Here is a 25,845-nt window from a genome sequence, read left to right on the forward strand (position 1 = left end):
ATCATACAAATACACTGCCTGGCCAAAAAAAGTCACCACCTGGATTTAATTTAGCAAACAGGTAAGAGTCTTCCATTGGAAAATGAATGCAGTGATTAATATGTTTCATGTTTCAGCTGGAGTTATTGAACCCTAACTGATGCAGTGAGTAGCTTCTCATTCCTTAAACAACCATGTCAGAGGACACAACATGATCGTGGAAAAGATGTGACTCTGTTTCAGAAGGGTCAAATTATCATCCTGCATCAAGCAAAGAAAACAACTAAGGAGATGCTGAAGCTACTAAAACTGTGTTAAGAACTGTCCAACTCATTATTAAAGCCTGGAAGGACAGAGGGGAACCATCATCTACAAGGAAGAAATGTGGTCGGAAAAAAGTCTTTAAACGTTTGGTGTAATCAAATGGTAAAAAAATCTACAGTAGAACTCAGGGCTGTGTTTAATAGTGACAGTAAGAGTATTTCCACACACACTATGTGAAGAGAACTCAAGGGATTGGGACTAACAGCTGTGAGGCCTTAAGAAAACCACTCATCAGTGAGGCTAATCTGAAGACAAGACTTCAATTTGCTAGGGAGCATAAAGATTGGACTCTGGAGCAACAGAAAAAGGTCATGTGGTCTGATGAGTCCAGATCGACCCTGTTCCAGAGTGATGGGCGCATCAGGGTAAGAAGAGAGGCGGATTAATTGATAAACCCATCATGCCTTGTGTCTACCTTACAAACCTGTGGGGCAGGGTTATGATCTGGGGTTGCTTCAGTTGGTCGGGTCGAGGTTCAGCAACGTTATGTGCCCAAAAAATGGGCAGGGATGTAACCTCAGTCCATCCTTTTCAATCTATATATTATTGAATTTGCAAACCAATTAGATCAGTCCACATCACCTGGCCTCACCCTGAATGACACAGAGGTCAAAGGTCTTCTATACGCTGATGACTTGGTGTTGCTGTCTCCAACCAAAGAGGGTCTGCAGCAGCACCTGAACCTGCTGCATAAGTTTTATAAAACTTGGCCCTGACTGCTAACCTCAACAAAACCAACATTATGGTTTTACAAAAGAAACCAAGAAGTCAAGAAAACACACAATTTTTATTTGGACACCTCTACACTAAAACACGCTGAAAACTACACATATCTGGGCCTCAACATCAGCTCCACAAGAAGCTTTAACCTGGCTGTGAGAGATGTGAGAGACAAAGTGTGACCCCCTCAAAATATGTGGTCACATTTTCTGTTTAATTTAAGGTAATGCTGTATAAGTAACACTGTTTGGATTAGGGTAATGCTGATTTAACTAAGTCCTTCAAGGCTTTCGTATTGAAAATATATGTCAACCACTGCAGACGGCAGGGGGCAGCAGAGCGCATGTTGTACGGGACTGTCATGATGAAGAAGCTGTCGGAAGCTTGTCATTCTGGCAAGACCGACCAGACGAACGGCAGCAAGTTTTCTCTGCTCATTTTTTTCTCTTGATAGCAATATAATCTGGCACGCCTGGTGTACCTGGGCCTGTTACAGAAGCAAGAAGGGCATTCTACGCAATCAGATGAAGTATAACATTTGACATCCCAATCAAAATCTGGCGAAAAAATTTCCTATGTATGGCAATGAAATCTGGAGACCAAAATTTAATCAGGACTTTAGGACAAAACAATCAGAGAATCTTCCAACACAGAGTTCTGTAAAAACCTCCTGCATGTGCAGAGAAACACACCAAACAACGCAGGATGAGAGCACCCCAATACAACCACACCACCAGCCTCAGGACCACATCAGCCCCCCAATACAACCACACCACCAGCCTCAGGACCCCTCCCCCCCCCAAATACAACCACACCACCAGCCTCAGGACCCCTCCCCCCCCCAAATACAACCACACCACCAGCCTCAGGACCCCTCCCCCCCCCCAAATACAACCACACCACCAGCCTCAGGACCCCCCCCCCCCCATACAACCACACCACCAAATTCATGAATTTCAAAAAACAAACATCTACACTTCACTGTGTCGTCAGATACAAATAAAATGAATTTCCTGGATGTACTGATACTCAAAGGAAATAACAACTTGAAAAGATAGAAACTCTCTTCACCACAATGACTCTTGAAAAGCCTCCCCATCTCTCAGTTCAACTGAGTCAGACAGATCAGCAGCTCTGATGAGGACTTCCACATACGGTCAGTAAAAGAGGATACAAAGGACTTGGATTGATAATGCATCTGCATGTTTTTCCAGCTTGTCACAATCTGAATACCTCACCATAACCAGAGCTAAGCAAACACAACAGAGAGCTGTATGTGCCATCCAGTACTCCAGACAATTATCAAAAAACACTGGCATATCGTTGAAACTGATTCGGCTCTTCAAGCTCTTTAACTCCCCTGTCACTTTGTGCTGAATAAACCCTGCTATGGGAGCTTCCTGGTGTGTGGAATCTTTATGTTTTTTAGACAAACTGGTGTAAAGATGCTCTTTTACCATTGACTGCAATGCTGTAATTGCATATCAGTTGTAACTGTATTTTTTTCATGAAGACAACATTTGCATACAGAATTTGCAGGAGCTGTTTACCATTATTACTATAAAACCTTTTGTGCACTATGAGTTAAACTTCTAAGCTATAATAAACACACAAACCAGATGATCTAAAGAAAATCACACACTTACAACCAGTTTCAGCATTAGAATGAATCAGATGAGACATACTTTAACTTAACAGAAAACATCAATTTTGGCATTAAAGATTGGTCAAATGTATTCAGTTCATCGTACTCACCTTGATTGTGCATTGACTGACAATAGTGTCCATCAGTGGGAATAGCTTTAATGCACACACATGAGTTGTTCGTATCACTGTCACAATTCCCAAAGGTTGCACACATCCTACAAGGCCAACGGTAGTCTTTCTCACAGCGACACTGCAGCCCAGTGTCATTTGCACTGCAAACTTTAAAAAGAATATATCATAAACATCATGAAAGGGTAAATAGTTTAAGGACTATAAAAAAAGGTTACCATTTGAGAGCTAAAACATGTGTTCTCTATCATATTTATCTCTCCACTCCGTCACATATTCCATATGTATGGGAAATTATTCCCCTGCTGCAGGGTACGTGGATACCTCTTTAAGACACACTGCCTCATTGTTAATCTATAAAGCACCTGTGCTGGCATGAAATCAGTGATTGTTTGATCTCCACCTCAGTCAGGGCGCTGTGTGACAAAGTAGAGACTTTGGAATAAGTGTGTTGGGTTACAGCAGGACAGCCTCCCGGGATTGCTGTTCCCCTGTTCTTGTCTTTTACTGGCTTTACTGTCTCTGGTGGTCTCCCCAGTTACGGTGCTCCTGTCTGGGGAGTGGGGAGCAGGTTGCCTGTGAGCTGCTCCCCCCGGTGGATCTAGCCCTCTCTTTGTTGACCTTTCCCACCAGCTCAATGCTTGGCAATGAAACCTGCCCTAGCAAAAACTGTAGGGTTATGGATGGCTTGCTTGCTAAATTACATAAAGCTATAGCTACGCAGACCTGGTTGGCTAATTCTGGCATCATTTTGTCCCTAAACCTCTGTCACCTGTCCCACCAGTTACAGGAAGGTTCAGGGGATCCCAGCCTTGGAGCTAAGCTACAAATGACTTGACCTCACTCTCTCTCTTCTGGGATGAGGGAGCGGGCAGTAGCTTCAGGTCTGACCTTGGCGTCCTTTTTGTTAGTAAGGTGCCACCTGTGGTTATCTGAGTCCTAGCTCCAACAGGTTAGGGACTGTTTATTGAGACTGCCAGTTGTACCCTAAGCTGTTGCAGGAGGCACAGGAAAGCCACCGCTGTGCATGGGAGGTTTCAGTTCGCTTTTCCAGTACTGCCAGAGGGTCTAAGCGTTTCAGAACCTCAGTCCCTCAGCCGACACAGGAGGTCCTGGCATGGGGATCTGGAGGCCTCAGCCTGAGGCATTTTGTAGGTGTAGGATCCAGCAGCGGGGGAAGAGAGAAAGACAGGCTACCCAGACTCTAAGGCCCTCAAAGGGGCCCCTTCCTTCCTGACAATTCATGGGCCCCGGCTAGCCAGCACCCCCTTCCGTCCCCTTACAAGTGGGAGGCATTATTGGCAGCCATGGGTCTTGGTTGCCAAAACATGCAACCCCCCACAACATGTGGAGGTGATGCGGTCAGAGTTGGTGGCTCTTTTGGATAGTAGCCGTAAGGGAGGTGGAGCCTGGGAGGCTGCAGGCAGGTTTGTCTCACCATATTTCTTGGCCCTCAAAATGAGATGGGGGGATTCTTCCTATTCTGGATCTCAGGGGGCTCAACAAGTACCTTCGCCCTCTGAGATGCAAAATGTTGACTGTTTCCAGAGTGAGGCAAGCTGTCACTGCAGGGGACTGGTTTGCCACCATTGACCTGAAGGATGCTCAGTTTCAGTTACCTATCTGGCAAGAGCATTGGCAATTCCTGAGGTTTGGCTTCGAGAGCAGGATATTCGAGTTTCAGGTCCTGCCTTTTGGCATATCACTGGCTCCCCAGACCTTCACCCACTGCATGATTGAAGTCCTTGTGTCATGTGGCCTCTATCTTGGAGCACATTCACAGCCTGGGCCTGCACTTGATCTCAAAAAGAGCAAATTCCAGCCATCCTAGGTGTCAACATTTCTGACCCTGGCTCTGGATTCCCGGAGGGCAACCATTGTACTGACCCCTGAAAGACAGCAGGCTTTCAAAGCCTGCCTCTGCAGGTTCCAGCTGCATTCTCGCATCAAGTGGAGGCTCTGCCTTTGCCTCATGGGCTTAATGGCAGCCATGGTACATGTAGTCTTCCTCACCCTGCTGTACATGCAGCCTGTCCAACGGTGCCTGTTGGGCTTGGGCCTCTCTCCACAGGGCTCCCACAGGATAAAGGTGGTGGTTTCGAGGAGACTACACAGAGCCCTTTGTTGGTGGAGGAATCCAGTCAACATAACGAAGGGGAGTGTTCTAGGACCAGTAAGCTATCTTCAGCTGGTCTTCACAGGCGCATCCTAAGCAGGCTGGGGTGCTTTTCACGAAGGGTGCGGGGTTCAGCGGGCGCTGGACCAGTCACTAGGTGAATCAGCATATCAATTTTATCGAGCTGAGAGCTGTTCAACTTGCACTTCAACATTTTCTGCCAAGGTTGAGAGCTCAACATGTTATTGTCAGGACTGACAGTACCCTGAAGGCAGGAGATCAGTCCCCATATATGGAATATGTAACAGAATGGAGAGATAGTCTCTTCATTTAGAGAACCATGGGTATAGTGTTACCAAGCATCCTTACCTGTTGTGATATCAGCATCTGAAATGTTTACGTTTGTGCTGATTTGGACAGGAAAGGTGATACTTTTTAGGGTTTTTTTCAGTTGATCCTTGTTTGAGGTGTTCACTTCAACAAAAATGTGGTAATCATAAACCACTGGAAGCGCTGTTGAAAAAGAGGAAATTAACAATTTTCGTCATAATTAATTTTAAAATTCAGGTCGACATACGAAAAAAAGAGCTGTCAAAATAAAACAATGGAAAGTATTATTTTAATTTTTATAGTGTTTAGGTTTTTTTTTTTATTATCACATAAATGTTACACGGCCAAGTATTTTATTATTACCAGTTAATATGTTAATTTGTGTTGTGTTGACTGTCTTGCTGAGTCGAACAGGAAAACTGATGTTTTCCACAACTTCCTTTAATTGTTCTAGCAGTTCAATGTCATTGACACCGACTTCGATTTCAAGTATGTATTCATACACCTGGTCAGGTTCTAGCAAGGAAGAAAACAAATCAGAACAAAAAAACATGTTTCACTATACCTGAAGATGCAATGTTTTCCATATAGAACTAAAACAGCAATATGCTTCAAAAAGGTACAAGTACATCTTTAATAATAACTTTTAAATAACGTACCTTTCTTTGGCTGGCAGAATTGCCCATTAGATGGGATACTGTTGATACACTCGCAAGTGTCGTTAATAATGTCACTGCAGGCATTGTATGAAATGCAGTTTCTATATGACCAAATATACTGATCCTCACATCTGCACTGGAAGTTGTTACTGTAAGTTGAGTAACACACTAAAAAAACAAACAAAAAACTCCACATAAGAAAGAGGGGAGAGCCAAAAAGTATGTGATCAAAGGTGTTAACAGATATTCAGTAATGTAATACATCCACAGTCTATATATATTGTACACTTGGTTTAGAATGATCAGTTGATATCATACAATTCAATTGTTAGATCAATGATAGGCCACCTGTTTTCTGTCTCTGAACGCAGTGGGCAAGGCAGGTCATTGATGCATCTATATAATGATTATTCTATGTTGGACACATCAGACACATTGATACAGTATAACAGTCACTTTTTACTGTATACTAGTCATGTGGAGGATCAGAAGGATATTGAATGCAGCACTTATTTTGTAATGGGTTGTTACTGTTCTAAATTGTTGTATTTGTTCCAGAGGTGGGGAGACTCGAAACACATTACTTGACTTGAGTCAGACTCGAGTCGCAAATTTGAAGACTTGAGACTTGCTTGACTAACATTGACTTGATTTTGATTTGATATTAATGACTTGAGACTTGACTTAAGACTTGAGACGGTAAGGACTTGCAAACCTGGCAACCTACGGGACGCAGCAGGGCCAATGCCGGGAGGCAGCAAACAAAGACTGCGCTACGCCAAAAATCTTTCAATTTGGATTCAAGGAGTATGTTATGGATTACTATAACAAGAAAAGACCGGCGGTTTGCAAGGTATGCGCTTCGAAAATAAGAGGCACAATGACCTTCATACGTCACTTCAAAACCCAAAGGGAAAGTTACGTTATGTTTAGCTGTTTAGCTAATTTATCACCTGGTCAGGCATGAACTAGCTGTCTTAGACTAGCCTCAAATCAATTCAGTGTTTCCATTACATACATTTTGCAGTGGTGGCCCGCTGCCACAGAATTATTGCAGCCACTGCTTCTGATTTCTATAACATGTCGCAACTAGAGGCCGAAATTTCCGAATGAACGGCCGTTCTGCCGCGGCAGTTATGGTGGCTACCGGGACCTGCCAGCGGAACTGCAGGTTGCTATATTTTTATCAGTTTATAAACAAACTTATCACAGATAAATGGCGCTTATAGAACTAATAATAGAAGTAATAGTTGTCAGGTAGCCACGTAACTGTGGCAGCAGCTCTTCCAAATAACTGCAGTTAATACATGACAAATTACTCAGTAAACACTTGATTGTGCATTAATGCAGGGGTTGTCAAACTTTTTGGGGCCAGGGACCCCTTACATGGGAGCACTCTAAGATGCCATTGAAACTATTTATATTGTAAACTTTTACTCTGTCCCAAGCATAACTTCACACATTTCCACCGCTGCTGGAAGCTCTTGTGTAATTGCGTGTGGCTTCTTAGCTTTAGCAAAGCCACCAAATAAGAAGCCTCCTGTGCTTTCTTTTAAGTCGTGGCCGTGTTCACCATCTGTGTTTTCTCTCTTTACTCCATCTCTTTCAATGGAAAAAATCTTTTGTTTTGTCCTTATATTCTGGGTGCTTTATCAGTTGTTGCTTTAGCTTGGCTGGCTTCATAGCTTCGTTTGCTAGCACCTAAAGGCACATGAAGCACTTTGGTCTCCAGTCGCTGTTCCCCATAAAACCAGCCAATCTTGGCTTAGCATCACTTGACGATGTGCACTGATTCAAATGTTTGTTGCGACCTGAGTGAATTGAGTGATTCATGACAGAAGACTTCATGTGTCACAATCATATCAGTTTCTATTGGTCCAAAGCTAACGTGGGTGGGAGTAATGGACGGAATATGCTTGTTTCATTGGCGCAAATGGTCCTCATCTGTAGACATGCAGTTTTTAATGATAAAGCACAATTTTATAAATTATTATAAATTTATTACAAATATTTCGCAGACCCCCAAGCTATGGTTCATGGATCACCCTTGAGAACCACTGCATTAATGCAAAATAGAATACTGTTGAGAGGTATTCTTGTCTATACATTACATTGTCTATACTATACATTGTCTGAAATATATATTTTTTTTTTTTCAGAAAGATGAAAGCAATATACCAACCTGTGGTAATATCAAAGTGTGTGACATTCACAGTAGGACCCAAGATCAGGGAAAAACTTATATTGTTTAGGAGGCTCCGAAGATAGTCAACTGTCCCAACATCTGTAACATTCAGCTCCACATCCACTGTGTACTCAATGGAAGCTAGCAGAGCTGTAGGAAAAATTACAAAAAAATTGCATTTTTGGCACACAAATGTCAAGAGATTAGTACTCATATAATCTAGACATGGTGCTGAAAATTGGAATTCTTGGATGCTTTGAGGGCTGATGGTCCTTTAAAAATCATACAGAGCAAAACAACTTGTAAGTATGTTGGGTTCTGCACAATCAGAGTTTAATTAGTTTAATCATACAAACTTCATCCCCTTATTGAGGCTAACCTACCCACGGGCAGCAGACACTGCCAACTGCTGCTGGTTATTAGTTTTTATTACAAGGCTGTGTTAAATACTTGATTCTGATTGGTTAATTATGGCATTCTAAGGCCCGTCGCTATGAAAAACAGACTGTTGCTAGGGATGATGAAGGGATGGTGAACATGAAGTAAACATTAAACGGAACACAGAACGAGAGAAGGTGGTGTTTAAAGATGAAGAACATGAAGTAAACATTAAACGGAACACAGAACGAGAGAAGGCAGTGTTGAAAGACGAAGAACATGAAGTAAACTTTAAATTGAACACAGTATGGGATAAGGCTGTGTTGAAAGATTGTGAACATGAATTAAACATTAAACGGAACACAGAACGAGAGGAGGCGGTGTTGAAAGATGGTGAACATGAAGTAAATGATAAACGGAACACAGTATGTGATACGGTGATATTTAAAGATGGTGAACATGAAGTAAACATTAAACGGCACACAGTATGGGATATGGTGGTATTTAAAGGTGAAGAACATGAACTAAACATTAAATGGAACACAGAACGAGAGGAGGAGGTTTTGAAAGATGGTGAACATGAAGTAAACGATAAACGGAACACAGTATGTGATACAGTGGTATTTAAAGATGGTGAACAAGAAGTAAACGAGAAACGGAACACAGTATGGGATACAGTGGTATTTAAAGATGGTGAACATGAAGTAAACATTAAACGGCACACAGTATGGGATATGGTGGTATTTAAAGATGAAGAACATGAACTAAACATTAAATGGAACACAGAACAAGAGGAGGAGGTTATGAAAAATGGTGAACATGAAGTAAACGATAAACGGAACACAGTATGTGATACGGTGGTATTTAAAGATGAAGAACATGAAGTAAATATTAAACGGAACACCATACAGGACCACTATGATCACCATCATTGGAAATGTTCCAGTTAATGTGAGTAATAATAGCTGGGTTAACGCATTTTAAGAAGGCTGCAGAGTTAACTCTTGCTATGGACACAGCTCTTACTGTGAGTGTAAGGAACTATTTAAAACGGAAATATAATCGGCTCCTTACAGTTGCTTTAATTTATCAGACTAACCATTCCTTTTTTCCTTGGTGTGAGCTAGAAAGCGTTCTTCTCCATAGAGTGCCTGAGAAAATGAAAAATATCACGATGAAATTAATACTTTTAAAATTATAAACCTGTGATCAAGCCCAAGTGCAGTATTTTCTTAAATCATTTGTAACACAGTGGACCTACTGGTAAAGCTGGACTTGAAAATTCAAGGAAGTTTCCCGTTTTCCAAAAAATGAGTGTCAGTTGAAGGGAAACGATGATCAAGCAAGTCCTGAATATTGCCATTCCTTTCAAGAAAGGTAGAGGGGGAGAGAAAAAATAATAACAACGAGCTTGGCCGCCAAATGTCAGTCGTGGGAAAACCGAAACCTGCCTGAACCTAAAACACTTACACAAATATTATTAAAATTGATTTGTCCTACTTTGGAAAACCTAAAAATGTGCACAATAATCCTCGATCCAATTTTATTTAAAACATTTTCCCACGCAAAGTGAGGTGAATAGAAATTTCTTTGGACAGTTTTGGACTACCTTCATAGAAAATAGTTCAGATGAAAAAAAGAGCTGAACATTTTTTGACTCACCTGTTATACTGTGTCTGTGTCAGAGACAGAGATCTGAAAAACCAAGGCAAAAGCAACCAATAATATCAGCAAGGTGAAGGGTCATTAAAGGGAATGGATTTCAGAGTACATGATTAATGCGTGAATCCATAATATAAAAACATCTGCCAGATTTTTGCTCACAAATCTTATTAAAAATAATACATAATGTAGCGTAAATCAGTAGCAAGATTAATAATTAATAACTAATATCAAAATGTAACAATTATTCATAACTCAAAATTATGAACCATAATCACATACATTGGTGTAAAAGGTGAAGGAGAATGATGGCACTCAACTTCTCTTAGAAATCGTTAGTTTCATGTTAAATAACAGAATTTAGGTTTACCTTAAATTCAATGTTGCCACCCAATTAGTTAATTAAATACTTTGGGCTCATGATCTCAGGGTTTCTACGAGGTTCTTGGTCATGGTGTACAGTGACTTTACCATTTCATACACACACAAATCACATGGATGAAGGTCTTTATAAATGAAATGATGGTTTATTTAACTGCTTCTAAACAGAATATTAATGAAGAAATGAACAGGGACAATGAATACAACAACGAACAATAAATGACTGACAACAGACCACATTGTAGATGGCTTTTGTGACTGGTATTTTTGATGTTTTAGAATTTAAATGGGATTTAATTACTGAAGGCATCGTTCAGCAGTTGAGAGTTTGAAAAGGCACGAAGGAAGATTGTGAAATAATTAAAAAGTAATTCTAATTTTAAAAGATTTTAGGTTTAATGTTAATTAATCCTAGTTATTTTAGCATCAAGCATCAACACATGGGAGATGTAATTGTATCACCTGATGATCATCTGATGGGTGTGGCAGCAGGCTCTCTTTTGGCGCTCGGGCCTTTTCAGGACGGCTTAAGATAAGTGAAAAGGCTTGTCGGTAAGCAGGGAGCTACTGCAACAGGCTGCCACTTGTGCTGCGACCCCTCTTTCTCTGGCTGGAGTGAAGTCTAGGGCAGTTTTGCCAGACATGGTTTGGGAGTGTCTTTTGCAGGGCTTAAAGTATTCCGGCACCCTGCCGGATTTCCGGCGTGCAGCGTTTGGCTGTGGAAAAAAAATTGTCCTATATTTGAAGAAAAATGTCTTGATATGACTTTCGAGTTCATGAGTTTGTCTGCCAATGATATGAGAGGAACACAACCCCCCTTCTCTCAAACTAACATTATTAGCCAATCAGAAGTAGAATGGGGCGGGTCTTGGAAAAATGTGCTTCAACCGAGTCCTATGCTGCATAGATGCCTGAGAGGAGACATCACGTAGGAGAGTAGGATGGGGAGTAAATGCATGAAGCCTGGGGAAGGTGCCCTCCAAATTGATAAAGGATTCAAAAAGAAATGGCGCTGGGCGTGGATAGAAGAAATACGGAAAGACGTTAAGCCTTTTGGTAGCTTGTGCTAAAAAACATTAAGAGAACCAGGTGCTTGCTTCTTTACTTTGTGCTCGAGAAAGCTCATATATGCAACTAGCGGTAAAAAAGTGCTACCACGTCGCAAATCCGACCCCGCTCATAAAGCAGCTGTTCGCGCTCTCCAACACACAACACGATTACCGGGAGCAACAACCACAGCTGACGTACCGGCATCAATGACTGACCGTGTGTGTGACTTGAAAATACGTGTGTGCAAATTAATCGCAGAACACGACTTGTCTTTCAAGCTCTCCCAACCCCTGGTAAATGTATGCAAAAAACAGGGGGGTAGTAGACAGTATGATCTAAAAATATTGATAATTTTTAGCCTCATGTGTGTTCATACATGCATGTAGTATTCTTTGTGATGTTGTCATAAGAATAGCGTTCCCCCACTTAAATAATCCCCACTACACCACTGATTGTCACCTTGTGATCGTAGGTCATCTTGTAACCTGTCGAGGACAAAGCTTAGCAGCAAAACTTGATATCAAAAGTATCCTAAATGCTACATGTGTTACTACTATGTTGTAGTGAGGTGGAGTACTGTTGCCCCCCCCCACACACACACACAAAAAAGTTCAGGCTCAGGATTTTTTTTTGCTTAAACCCCTGCTTTCGTTCAAAGTCTCCTTTAAAGTTGCTGGATGCAGCTTCTTCAACACGTTCAGTGCAGCACGGGATCAGCATGGTGCTACTGGTGGCGTTCTGCAGCCCAGTACACAATAAGGCTGTTCTTGACGCCTCAGTACTTCGGGAGAGGTTCAGGCTATATGAGCTTACAGCAGAACCTGGGACAGGCTGTGTGGCCGCCACCCCTAGTCCTAGTAGGTTTAAGGAACAAGAGAGAGCCACAAGAGAAGAGCCACAAGAGGAAGTTGCTTGTAGCTTTATAATCTTGGCACCCGAGGGTGCTGGTCTCAGTGGCCCAAAACATGAGGAGAAGGTTTTGAGATTAAATTATTTATTTTAAAGCATTAATATCAATATTGATTACTTCACATATTTATCAACTACAGAACGATACCTGTTAAAAAGGGATTAAAATGATCTAAACAGTTAAACAACAAGGTTGATGGCAACATCTGTTATGCAGCAAATCGTCTGTTCCACAGTACAGGCGCCCTGGACTGTGGGTCAAATGAAAAGGCTTTGATTGAAGATCTACTTAAAGGTCAGGAATACAGCAATCGGTAAAATCTTAAGATCAATTCAATTCTCTGACTCTGACAACAACATTTCAAATTTGGAAATAATTCTGGCAAACTTTTGGCTAATCAACAGAAAAATGTAACATTACATCAACAGAAGATATCTCCGGAAACACCAATGAAGACCATGCTGCAATAAACGAAGCATTCAGAAATTACACTCTACACCCCTGAACATGACACCACATCAAGTTTGGAGAAGCTGATGCTTTCCTGAGGACTGCCTCCCTCCCAAAACTCGACACTACCCAAGCAGATAATCTGGATAAACCACTTAGCATAGATGGACTGAGGAAAGTGCTACAGCTCATGCCCAACAATAAATCCCCAGGATTAGATGGATACCCAGTAGAATGTTATAAACATTTCTGGTCACTACTTTCACCCTTATTTTTCAAACTGATAACTGAAATCCTCCATTGTTCTAAACTTCCCCATCATATGAATACTGCCTTGATTACACTAATCCCTAAACCCAACAAAGACCCCACACACCGCTCTAACTCCCGCCCTATATCATTAATAAACACTGATGTTAAAATTATAAGCAAAGCGTGAGCAATAAGACTGGAATCTGTTATCTCATCACTCGTGCACCCTGACCAGACTGCTTTCGTAAAAGGGAAAACATGAAACACAGAAAACATGCGACGATTATTCAACACAATTCATTTATATAAAACCAAACCGGACACCAAAAAATGAATCATTATTAATTAATTATTAATTACCATTATTCTAACACTGGATGCAGAAAAGGCGTTTGACAGGGTAGAGTGGCCGTTACTCTTCACCTCCTTAAACCATTTTGGCTTTGGTCCATACTTCACTAACTGGATTAAGACTCTGTATAATACATATTCATCATCTGTGATCACTAATGGACACATTTCTAAATCATCTAACTTAAATAGAGGTACCAGGCAAGGACGGGAGGGAAGATGACGGATCTTGATAATCAGATATTGATCTGATTAACAACTTCAGCAAGGTTTCTGGCCACTCCATCAACTGGTCTAAGTCCGAGATTCTGCCTCTAAATCCTTTTGACTGGCATGAGGCTGGGGACCTACCCTATCAGACCACTCAATCCATTAAATACCTCGGAATCCATCTCAACAAACCCAAATCATGTATTCCATCTCACTTTAACCAACCTACTACATCGCATCACAGAAGACCTCGACAGATGGAATAAACTCCCACTCTCATTAATTGGCCACATCTCCACCGTCAAAATGAATCTATTTGCCATGACCCCTGATGACCCATCCCTGGGCTGCATCTCCTCTCTAATTTCAACCGTGAACGCATTTTACTGGAAAGGCAAAAAGCTCAGGATCAAATTAACAACACTTCACAAACCCGAACAATAAGGCGGGCTCGATGCACCAAATTTCTACCATTACTTTCTCTCCCACCAGCTGCAGTATATCCGACACTGGACAAACAATTCCAATTGAGCCTGGCACGACATTGAACAGACCATCTCCAATGATATTCCCGTACAGCACATTGTACACATAGCCAAATCAGTTAAGACCCACAGCTCATCTCAGATGCAACATCATAAATACAACTCTCACTGCCTGGTGGAAAGCACATGACATACTAAACATCAAACCATCTCCTTCCACTCTCACTCCAATCTGGCATAACCCCATGTTCAAAATCAGTAAGGAACCCATCAACTTCCCCAGCCCCAGAGGAGTAACCAGCCTGGGGCACCTTTTCAGCAGCAGCTCTCTCATGTCCTTCAACCTTCTCTAAGAAACATACAACTTACCTCCACACTGTCAGTACCAGTACAGACAGTTAAAAGAGACAATAAAAAAGGAAATTGAAAATCACAAATATACAAACTCTTCTCTCACCTTGACAATACTATCTCAACACCAACACACAGATGCACATCTGATCTGAATATAAATGATACAGACATCAATTGGCAAACCATATGCAACAATACATTCTCCATGTCATACAACTCAATTAATTCAGTACAAGATCCTTCACAGAGTACACATCAGCACTCACAAAATGCTCCATATGGGCCTCACAGACAGCAACACCTGTACAATATGTCCCACTGCAATAGACCGCCTCTTCCATGCATTCTGGCTCTGCTCACCACTTCACCAGTTTAGGTCAGAGGTCATGAGAGAGCTGTCCGAGATCCTCAGCCTCAGCATCCCCCTCTCCCCCTCAATCTCTCTCTTGGGCGATCTCTCCTCACTCACAATCCCACAGCATCTATAAACGTTCTTCCTGATAGCATTAAAGGTGGCTAAGAAAACTATTTAACTCAACTGCAAAGACTCACATCGACCCTACAGGACAGGCTGGTTCCATTCAGCAACACCTGGGGGGTATGCTACGAAGCAGGATTTGCAGTTATCGCGGGAACTTCAGGGTTAACTCGGAGTTTTCAGTATTATGAAGTTGGTTCGTCAGAGACTGATAAAAACAATGAAGCCTGAAGTACTTTTGTACAAAGATATGAAAGTAAGCCTCAGTCCTGCTCTGATTTGTGGTTTTATATTTATTTTTATTTGCTCCACAGTTTGATACGGCTGAGAGAATAAGTCTAAATCTGTCATTAACGCAACAAAAATACATCTGTGCAACGTATTAATCTGATGTAACACATGAGAGTTATGATAAATATATGGTTTCAAGATTCAAGATGTTTATTGCCACTTGCCAACAGTAACATAAAATAAGAGTAAGAAATATTTATATTTTTCTAGTATATACAGTATAAGGCAAAAATGATGCCTGTTCATGCTGTGGTGCTCTAATGATGGAGCAGTGATTTTATATTTGCACAGTCTGTGTTTTCTTGTCCTTCGTGCATTCAGCAGCTGCAGCTGAGGGGACTTTAGTCAGGATTATGTGTAACTTGTTCATATCTTTCTGAAATCATAGTTTGTTCTGAGATTGTGCTCATAGAAACCCTGGGTGGACTACTGTTGCTGTTTGTCATAAATACATCTGTTGTGTTAGTGTTACTGTTTCTGGTGTGCACCTGTGATTAAAAAAAAGATCAATTCTAGCTGGTAACCAGTGCAGGTGTGTTTAAACAGGGGGGATATATTTTTAATATATATATATATTGTTCAGTGGCAGTTAAAATTCTTGCTACTGCAAGATGGATGGATTTTTGGCTGAGGCAGCTACAAAGAGAGTTGCAGTTACAGTCTAAATGAGGCCAAATTAAAGCATGAATAACCTCTTCCAAATCAGCATGACATTAAAATAACGATTTTTGAGATATTTCTGGGTTATTAAAAGGAAAGCTGGACAACTCTCCTCACCTGCTCATCAAAGGTCAGGTTACCATCACTCCTTATTATCTAGTTGCTGGCACTACATCAGATGACAAACCGTCTCTGTACTGTAAAATGTGTTTCTGGCATTTTGCTGCCAAAAAAATAGAATTTTCTCGTTTTGTGACATCCAGCATTTGATGGCCATGAGCTGAGCGAGTTAGGATGATTTAACATTTAACAAAAGAACAGTTGTGAAATGATTCAACGTCTTATCAGTCCGGTATAAAGAATCTGTCTTTGTTGTGAGATGGGACTGATCTCTAGAATGATTCATGTCACTTTTATCATTAAAATGTGTTTAGTGTTTTGTCTCTGAGGAAGCAGATTATGGAACTCAGCAGAAGAAAAAAAAGGAGCAGGTTATCACACAGGTGCATAATATCATAAACTAAGCTTGTTTTAATTAGCGTCAGCTGGCAGACTTTGTAGATTCACGCTCCTGGTATCCATTTTCTTTGGTTTTGACTTAACAATGTGGTTTTTGGTATTTGATTTAGAAACAAAATTATTTGGTTTTTGGTTTTCAATTAAAGTATCCCTTAAAGCAGGCTTACTGTGTGGATCTCCCTTTTTGTTATGGCCTGAACGAGCTGGTCGTAACACATTGAACAACATTGCGCACTTGTAACTTGTGCAATAGTAATAATAATGCATGATAATTATCCAGTTAACACCATCCAAAAAAGGAATTCCTGGTGTACGCAGCAAAAGGGCAAACAGCTTGACTATCGGGAAAACAAATGCTCACTCAAAGACATTTTCACAGCTGCCGTTTGTCGAAAAGGCGCCATAGAAAAAGATTTAAAAGAGGTCACACTGTAAAATGTGGGAGTCTATTCCTGGAAAAAATTTAAAAAACTAGAAAATGTAACTGTTCAATAAAGTCCAAACAAAAGGCATGTTCATAGAAATGTAATAAGAAAACTTACTTTCCATTGCTCTCGTTTTGTCGCTCCTGCTGTAAACGTTCCTCTGTGTTCAGAACACACAACGCAAACCCTGGAGAGTGCAGAGCCTGTCAAGCTGAAGCTATGGAAACATGCTTTGTAAAAAAAAAAAAAAAAAAAACTCCCTGAAATATAGTAAGGGACACATTGTGGCTCAACAGGTTTCCTTTTACTGCAAACTTCCTTGTTTGACTTCCCTGTTTGGTGTGAAACAATCTCACAAGAAGGAGATAAATCAAGAGATGATCAAAGGAAAGCTTTTGTACTTTCCTTAACAATTCACAAATCATTAGTAGAAAGTGAAGGGAGCTGCAGCTAAAACAAGCATCATGTAAACAGAGTATTTACACTATAAGTGCAGTGCAGAGGACTGTGAATAATTATTACCTAGAATTATTTTAATAATTTACAGTATATTGATCATTAAAAGAGGAAAATGGTCTAAAGCTACGGTTTAAACTGCAAATGTAAATTAAACCCTAACACCAGAGATTTCTTTACATGACCAAAATGACCCAATTACCTACAGTAAAATGTCTGCATGATGTGACATAAAAGGTATTTTTAAGAAAAGATGAAAAACAAAGAACATGACACTCTCTTCAGCGTTGTCGTGCAGCTATTGTAAAACTTTGATCCAGACATCACATTCTTATTTCACTGGTGTTCTGCCAGCTGTTCAACACCTTTCCCATTTCCTGTTGTGCTCTATGACTGCTACTGTTCTAGGCTTGTTCTAGACTTGTTCTTCGGATCTTCAGAAGTGACACTCATAAATGAAAACAATGACTTACAGGCTGGTTAAGTTTAGCCTGGTGCCACAGCGTGTATTGTTCTCATCTTGATGCTGTACCTGATGCCAGGAAAACAAGCTAATACTTACATGGCCCGTGGCTAAAAGGAAGCTCCATCTACATATTTCCTTTTGTTAGGTTAGTCCGACCTACAGTCAGTAATTAAGGGGGGCAGGATTTTGGAATATTTATATTTGTTGTGAATTGTTGTTCCTGAGCCCCAAACATACGTTTAAGGAAATAGACATCAGTGTGATGGCTGATTATTTTGCTTAAATAATTTCCACAATTAACTTATGAAGGGAACTAATATAATACAGTAATTATATAAAAAATAATAATAAAAAATATATTTTGTCTGACAAACTGGGGAAATTAACAGATAGAAACAAAGTATGCTAATGCAGCTGCACACTTATCAAACTGTCACCGTCACCAGAGAGTATGAGTCACTGAAAAACAATCAAAAAAGAATGTGATCGCAGGGTTGCACATATTTTTACTGCAATTTGAGTGTAAGCTGATCTACTTTACAAATAGATGGTAATGAAATTTCAGATCTAATTGAATAATCGTTAAATCTTCCAAAGCTAAATATTATGTGTGATATATTGTGTTATATTACATGAATATTGTGAGGGTTTTTTTTAGATTATTTTTTGGCCTTTTATGCCTTATTTGACAGAGAGCAGTGGATCGTGTCAGAGACAGGGGAAGAGAGTGGGGAATGACCCGGGGCAAAGGGGCGAGGGGAGGGGTTGAGCCCGGGGCCACTGCATCGAGGACTATAACCTCTGTATATGGTCACCAAAGTAACCACTGAGCTAAACCGGCACCCTGTTGTGATTTTATATCATATACATTTAAAACCTCAGTTACTTTTTTAATGATTATTTAGCACTGTGCTGTTAAACTATGTTTCCTTCCCCTGAATCAAATCTTTTTAGGTATGAAAAAAAACCTCTAAAGAGTTTATTTAATGTTTGGCGTCCAACTCTTATTTCCTGTATTCTGATATTTTAATGTGGTATTTGTGGTAAAATGTCTTTATTTAAATAGACAAAACACAATAAATGAATGAATATTTTATATGAAATGAATGGTGCTTCCTGTAACTCCTGCACACATTAAATGAGAAAGAGGAAATTCTTTATACTGCTCCATTGCACCCTCCCTGCCTCCAATAGCATCATGAATTAATATATTGTGACTTGCCAAACAAAAACTACAATACGGTGACTATTTCTTCTTTTTAGCTTCACCTCTGCATAGTTTTAGGCCATGTCCACACGTACACGGGTATTTTTCAAAACGTATTCTTTTCTCTAAGTTTTGACCTTTCGTCCACACAAACGCCGTGTTAGGTCACTGAAAACGCATCTTTTGTAAAACTTCGGCCAGGGTGAAGACTTTTACAAACTCAGTTTCTATGGAGAAATGTAGACGGGGTAAATGGCGTTTTTGGCTCGTGAGGTCAGGCTGTGCGCCATTATCTCCTTTGTGAGGCGTCACTAATGAGGCGACATTCCTGTCAAAATGATGGACGTGACATAAACAGTGATGCTTAACAGGACACTTTACATGTTTACACATATATGTACAGTTGCTCATCCACTACATTGAGGAACAAAGGCGTTGGGATACATTTTTTCAGACTTTTGACTGGCCGCGATTCTTCTTCTTCTTTGCATGACCGGGTTATATCGCCGCCTGTGTGTGGCGTTCTCATGACAGCTTTTCTGTTGGGTTTTTACGTTTGGACGGGGATTTTTTATAACCGTGCTCGTGTGGACGGGGTGTTTTTAAATGAAGGAGGCAAAAACTCAGTTTTCAGTAATACCCGTGTAGTGTAGACGTGGCCTTAGACTCAAGTCAAAAAGCTTCAGTTTCAGCATCAACACATTCTCTTGATATTTTAATGTATTTATTTTCGCAAATGCAATAACAAATATAATTTTTATTCTGATACACTGTGGACACGTGTCAGCCCATCTACAGGCCTGGATAACACCTTTAGTTATTTCCACGGCCATATACACCCTGACAGTAGCCTATGAACTCTTTTCTGTTTATCACCACTCTCTTTTTAATTCATGAGTCTCACTGTTACAAAGACGTCAGGCTGCTGTTTAAACCCAGGCCTACTGTACGTCCCCAGCCCCGTGGCCATTTGATCATGAAGCCTGCTGTCTTTTTTTGCATTCAGGATAGTGAAGCATCTTGAACTACAGTCTGGAGTCTCTGTTTACAATGACAAGCACACTTAAAGCTTTCTCAAATGAGCAAGTCCTAACATGGGTACAGGAGTAGCTGGACATTAGTATGGACATGTCCCTACAGTCGCTACACTATTCTATACCCTTTGTTAAGTGTCTTGAATATGTGATTAAAAGTGAGAGATGAAAAGAGGTTGTTTATTATTCAAACTGGCTACATGTTCAGAAACCTATAAGAGCTACACATCAATACACACTCAATCCCATGGAAGGTGAACGGCAACATTTACCCCTCAGTCTGTCTTATGTCTGTAAAAATTAAAATCCAACTCAAGTGGTAAATCTCAGCTCTGCTGCAGTGATGCTGTATCCAGTGGCATTGAAAAATGGTTAAAAGAAACACAACCGTCAGTCAGCAGTGAAGCTGGAGTACTTGCTGTGCAGGTTTTGAAGCACTTCCAGTAAGAATCTGAAACTTGACGCCACCTTTTCTTCTTCTGTCTATCATCCAGTGTAATTTAAAACTGCTACAGGTTAACCTACTTCTTTTTCAACTCACAGCCATAGTGGAATTTTACATATATATATATATTTATATATATATAGTCTAGGAATAATTAAAGCTCCTGTGAGGAGTTTTTATCTGGTTATGAAACAGACTGAAATTAATTGTGACAACTCTATATGACGTAGAAAAGCAAACCAGACCATCAGCGGTTAGACTGATTAATGCTTGAAGCTGCTGCCCGGGGGGATAGGTGTCAGACGAAGCAATTAACTGCACACTGCCTTTGTTTACATTTTCCAGGGCAGAAATTTAAAGTGAGTGTTACATTTGACTGTTGACAGGATGAGATGTTTTGTTCAAAAACACCACTTAAGCATGTACAGGACAGAATCAGCAAAGAGAGAAGAGGTGCAGCTTTAAGTATAGTAGTATTCTCAAATTATGATCGCGGATGCCTGAAAAAACATTGTAAGAGGGCACAAAAGTTGTAAATGAGCCAAAAGGGAGAGCAGAGATACATTCCTAAGATGTAATTACAGTAAAATTAGCATTGCAGGGTAACAGGTAATCTGTGCTCCGCGAACAAGCCTTCTGATCCTGGTCCGTCTGCTGCCTCTTCGAGATCAAATCAACAAGTGTCATAATCCAGGTATCATTCGTGTTTTTAATATTCAATTGAAAATCCAAAATCGGAAATTAAAAAACGATTCGTTATTTCGTTTTTTATCTGATACCAAAAAACAAATAACTGTTTGTTTTTTGTATTTTCTATTTTACGCTCAGATCAAAAATAAGAAATGAAAAAAAGGGCAACATGCCATTTTTGATTTTGAAATGTAATAAGTCCGATTTGTGTGACCCTGAAGTCAATGACTCCTTTGACTGCTTAGTGTAATTTATTTCTGCTAGCTTTGATTAGCAATCATGTAGTTTAGTTTTGTTCAAAGGAAAAACGCGTAACTCTGAAGGAGGACCACACGACAGCCTAAAAAATCAGGTGTTTTAGTTTGGTCCAAAAATACAGTATGTCTATTTATTCTGCAACATTGCACAAATGCTCGTTATTTCATCCTTAACTTTACTAGCTAACATGGTGAACCATTTCTTTCACTGTTTTCATCTTATAAGGTATGTGCCCCAAGTCTCTACATCACTGATGACAGCAATGTAGCCGTATTTCCTTTGACTAACGGCCACTTTAGACCTTATAGTTAAGGGGCATTACAAGGTGCATGGCGACAGTATCAGTGTGCAAAACTCATCAAGTGTGCCTCCAGGGAAATACAACCCTATCCACTACCCCCTCCACCGCCCGCCCAGTGCTCCTGCAGGTTCTGCTGCACGGGCTACTGCAACTCAAAGAGCCACCGTGGCCAAAACATTCCAACAAAATAAACCTTTTACCTTTGCGGATTCACTGGACAACGGTACCATAGGAACATAGACAACATGAAGTAAAAGTTTGAGTCTTTCTTTTGCAATAGTCAGGATCATCTTCATAGCCGAACTTGTGGATGGCAAGTTGGAGACGTGCAACACGCTTACAGTGCATTTCTCTGAATTTGAGGCTTCTGTCACGGCATGCTTGGCAAAGTCAATGATGACCTTGAAGAAGAGGACTCACTCATCCTCACTGATGGCCAGGGGGGAAATCTTTGGTCTCTGAAGGAACCAGAGGTATAGCTGAACTCATTGTATTGTTATTATGATAGCCTCATGAATACATTTAATTATAAATCATTTAAATTAACTCATTTGTATGAGAAGCACCCCTTGATTCGTCATTCCTTGTCCTGGGACATGTCACCCCTTTTGCACAACTAAACAACTGTTTTCTGTACAGGATCAGCATTATGGAAGCATAATGCAAGGAAGGTATTCACTGTGAAGATTTCCTGCAATTACTCAGGGCTCAGGACGGAAAACAGGAGAGGCTGGACGCGGAGGCAGGTGTCACAGGTGTCTGCGGCGAGGAAAAAACAAGGTCAAAAACTCAGATTCAAAGAGTCAATAGTTAAACAAGAATCAGAGTCGGCCATGTCGAATTACCACAGGTGAAGACAGCACAAACTGGCGAAAGAGAAGAGGGCTTGACTTAAGTATTGCAGCAGGTGGAGACTGGCTTGATGAGAATGAACTGCAGGTGTGTGAGAGGAGCGGCAGGAAAGCGAAAGTAGGTCAACCACGCCCAGCCTGAAAACAGGGACAAGACAGACAACACACACAAGGGAGGGGAAAAACACAGGGAAACACAAGGAGCAGGCAAATCCTAACATTTTATCTGTAAGGTGTTTTGACAATATAGGCCCCAGTATAAATAGTCACATATTGTTCCTGGTTAAGACTTTCAAGAGAATCTCATAGACAACCATGACTTGTTTGATTTCCTTCATTTCGGTGTAGGTGTGCAACACATTTTCTGTCCTGTTTCTTGGATATTGTCCATTGCATCGGCAGGCTTTGCTTGAGAGTTGGGGCCCTAAGATCACATTGATTATTTGATTTTGAGTTTGACTGTGTCAATTAAAAAATTAGATGTAATGGCCGATAAAATTGTGCATAAAACTGTCTGAAATTAAAATCGGTCTTCAAAGACAGGAGTAGCAATTGGCAAGGTTAAAATGATTGCTTTTATTAATTGTGATGGACAATGTTGGGCACAAGTAGGATATGATTTGTGTGTTGTATAATTTTCTTGTTTTTCAGTCGACGAGAAGATTCTGGCCTCCATGATGATTTTGACAGAACTGAAGAGGTGGTCCTGGCAGCCTAGGGACTGCAAGAAGTCCACTGCCATGATGGAGCTGATGGAGTTTGCAAATTGTAACCGCAGTTAGAAAGATTTTCCTTTTCCCTATCTCAATTTTAACAGCATCTAGAAACTGCGGTGGTACTGTATCCAAGAATCGCTTGAACCAGTGGGTGGACATGAATGCTAAATCCTCTGGTAGGTTACATGTAGGCAATACATCTGGCAGCTCAGGTGTTGTTTGGGCTGAACGGGGAGCATTTGAAGCAACAGGTTAGTATAGACGACTGACATCAGGCTTGTCCTCTGGTTGGTCAGATCCAATTGGGGTTAATTGAGGGGTAGTTGGGGGAACTGGTGAGGGAGACTCCCTGTCCTGGGGCAAAGGCCATTCCAGTATCAGCTCATCTGGCTATTCTGGGCTAAAGCAGAATCTATTGGTGATGACGGCCAATATTCCCTGTCGGTGCTCTCATCTTCTGGGCTGGCGGGGCTACTGCGTACCTCAGGGTCCTCTGATGGTTCTTCCATATTGGGTTGGTCGTCCCTCGTCTCATCAGCATGGGTGGGTGGCTGCCAGTTTGGACTAGTTGTTGGTTTGGTATCCTGGACAGGTTTCTGTTGAGACTGGGTCACTGTTGGTGTGGCATATGGGGTTGGTTCTGTCTTATCCTGGAAAATCCCTGGTGTGGCTGATCCCAATGGCACAATGGTGGCATACCTCAAGAAGGTCCCCTGAAGCGTCTGCTGTGGGTAAGGTGCCTCGGGTCCAGGGGCGTCCAGGAGTTGCCTTGGACCGGTTCTTCATGGCCTCCAACCACCTGGCCTGGAATCACTGGTGCTGGTCCTCCGGTGGAACTTGTGCCTGGACTGCCTGATGTGGATGGACCTGGAATGGACACACTTGCTCCTGCCTGATATCCCAGCTGATAGTGGGGCCGCTGATTCATCTGAGCGTTGTTTTCGGCTCCTAGCAACGGGGAATTTTCTACATATCCTTGCATTATGAGGGGTTGGGCAACTGTGTTAGCCTGGGGGATAAATTGTGGAGCTGGCTGCGCCTTTACATGCCGCGTCTGGGCTCTCTGAGGTATCAATTGGGGATATGCGTTTCGGAATTGGTCATTGGCTGGGGCTGTAATGGTGGGGGAAAAATATTCCTCATTCCAATTTTATCTTTGTACTGACTGTAAGCTAGCTGATATTTTCTAGCTTCATATTGTATTCCCTTCAAAGCCTGGCCATTTAGTTGTTGGTACTAAAAAGCACATCAGAACCTAATTTGACTGTAGTGATCAGTTTTTCTGGTCATGCATTGTTTGAGATCATGGTTCACCACTTGAAAATAGTATGCAAGCTTGACTTTACTTTGCTCAAAAGTTAAACTGTGGGATAACACATATTGGGCCTCCACGATTTTTTAAAATTTTGTTTGTACCCATTGGTTTCAGGGATTCACCAATGTTTTGTTATTCTTACTCTTCTCTTAGGTAAGAGAAGATTTTAGGATTGGTGGAGAGCACTCTTACCGAGATAAGAAAAATAAACTGTTTGTCAAATGCACGGAAATATAAGTTTTGAAATTGAGAAACCTAAACAATGCATCATACAGGGTTCCCACATGTCCTGGAAAACCTGGAGATTTAGAGACTAGTTTTCCAGTCCTGGTAACACCATGAAATTGATTAAAATGACCAAATGTCCTTGAAGCATTTTATGTTGTCCTGGAAAATGTTATTTGTATTTTAGCTCCTCACTCAGAGGACATAACCTAGGTGTGTATATTTGTTTGACTGTTGACGGTATGACAGGTATGCCCTCTCCTAGCACGCAATGTCTCCTCCTAGTAGTGGCTGTATTTTTAAACCCATTGTGTTTCTGAGTTTTGAGAGTTTTGACCCTTTGAGGTTGCTGTTGCTGGTCAGTGTGCAGTATTGAAGCAGTAGATTGTTAGTAATGTAAAGTCAACAGCTAATAGTTTGCTCATAGAACTATATTCGCGTAAGTGTGAGCACACGTCATTTATGTTAAGCATGTTAAGTGAAATGGATTGTTTGAAAAGTTCATTTTTCGCGATGCCAATTTCTGTTAGCGCACAAGTAAAACATCGATCTTTTGACTTAAAACGACTTGGTGACATACTCTGATGTCAGCTAGCCGGTAGCACAAGTTTGAGTTTCAGCCTCCTCAGCTCCAGTCGGTGCTCCCACAGCTGTCAAAGGCGCAGTCGAGTCCTGCAAGCGATATAAGATTGCTGCCTTGAGACACTTTCTAACTAACTGAAAGATGATAGAAAAGTATGACACTTTAATATTACAATCTTTTTTTCCCTAATATATTCCTGTGTTCTTTCACTTCAGACTGGACATAGGTGTACCTCGGATACATTTAGGCTTAATAAAACTGTGTGTGTGTTTGTGTGTGTGTGTGTGTGTGTGTGTGTGTACTTAAAATGTACAGATTATGCAATTCAGTGTCTTCAAATTTAGATGTTTGCA

The 25,845-nt window shown here is 40.9% G+C and overlaps 1 protein-coding gene across 1 annotated transcript in view; it reads right to left on the reverse strand.

The window, feature by feature from the left end:
• Positions 1 to 24,297, reverse strand: part of LOC138585268 (adhesion G protein-coupled receptor F5-like) — a 47,063-nt gene extending 22,766 nt beyond the window's left edge. The window contains exons 1-3 of the mRNA XM_069657556.1: positions 24,138 to 24,297; positions 23,852 to 24,039; positions 22,223 to 22,260 (exon numbers count right to left, since the gene is read on the reverse strand). Of these exons, the coding sequence (XP_069513657.1) occupies positions 22,223 to 22,260; positions 23,852 to 24,039; positions 24,138 to 24,297 (386 nt within the window). The remainder of the gene's footprint in view (positions 1 to 22,222; positions 22,261 to 23,851; positions 24,040 to 24,137) is intronic.
• Positions 24,298 to 25,845: the final 1,548 nt, after the last annotated feature.

Source organism: Semicossyphus pulcher, unplaced genomic scaffold (assembly GCF_022749685.1).
Source record: "Semicossyphus pulcher isolate SPU_LCO1_2020_fin unplaced genomic scaffold, fSemPul1.0.p SCAF_11, whole genome shotgun sequence".
In the NCBI taxonomy this organism is placed as follows: Eukaryota; Metazoa; Chordata; class Actinopteri; order Labriformes; family Labridae; genus Semicossyphus; species Semicossyphus pulcher.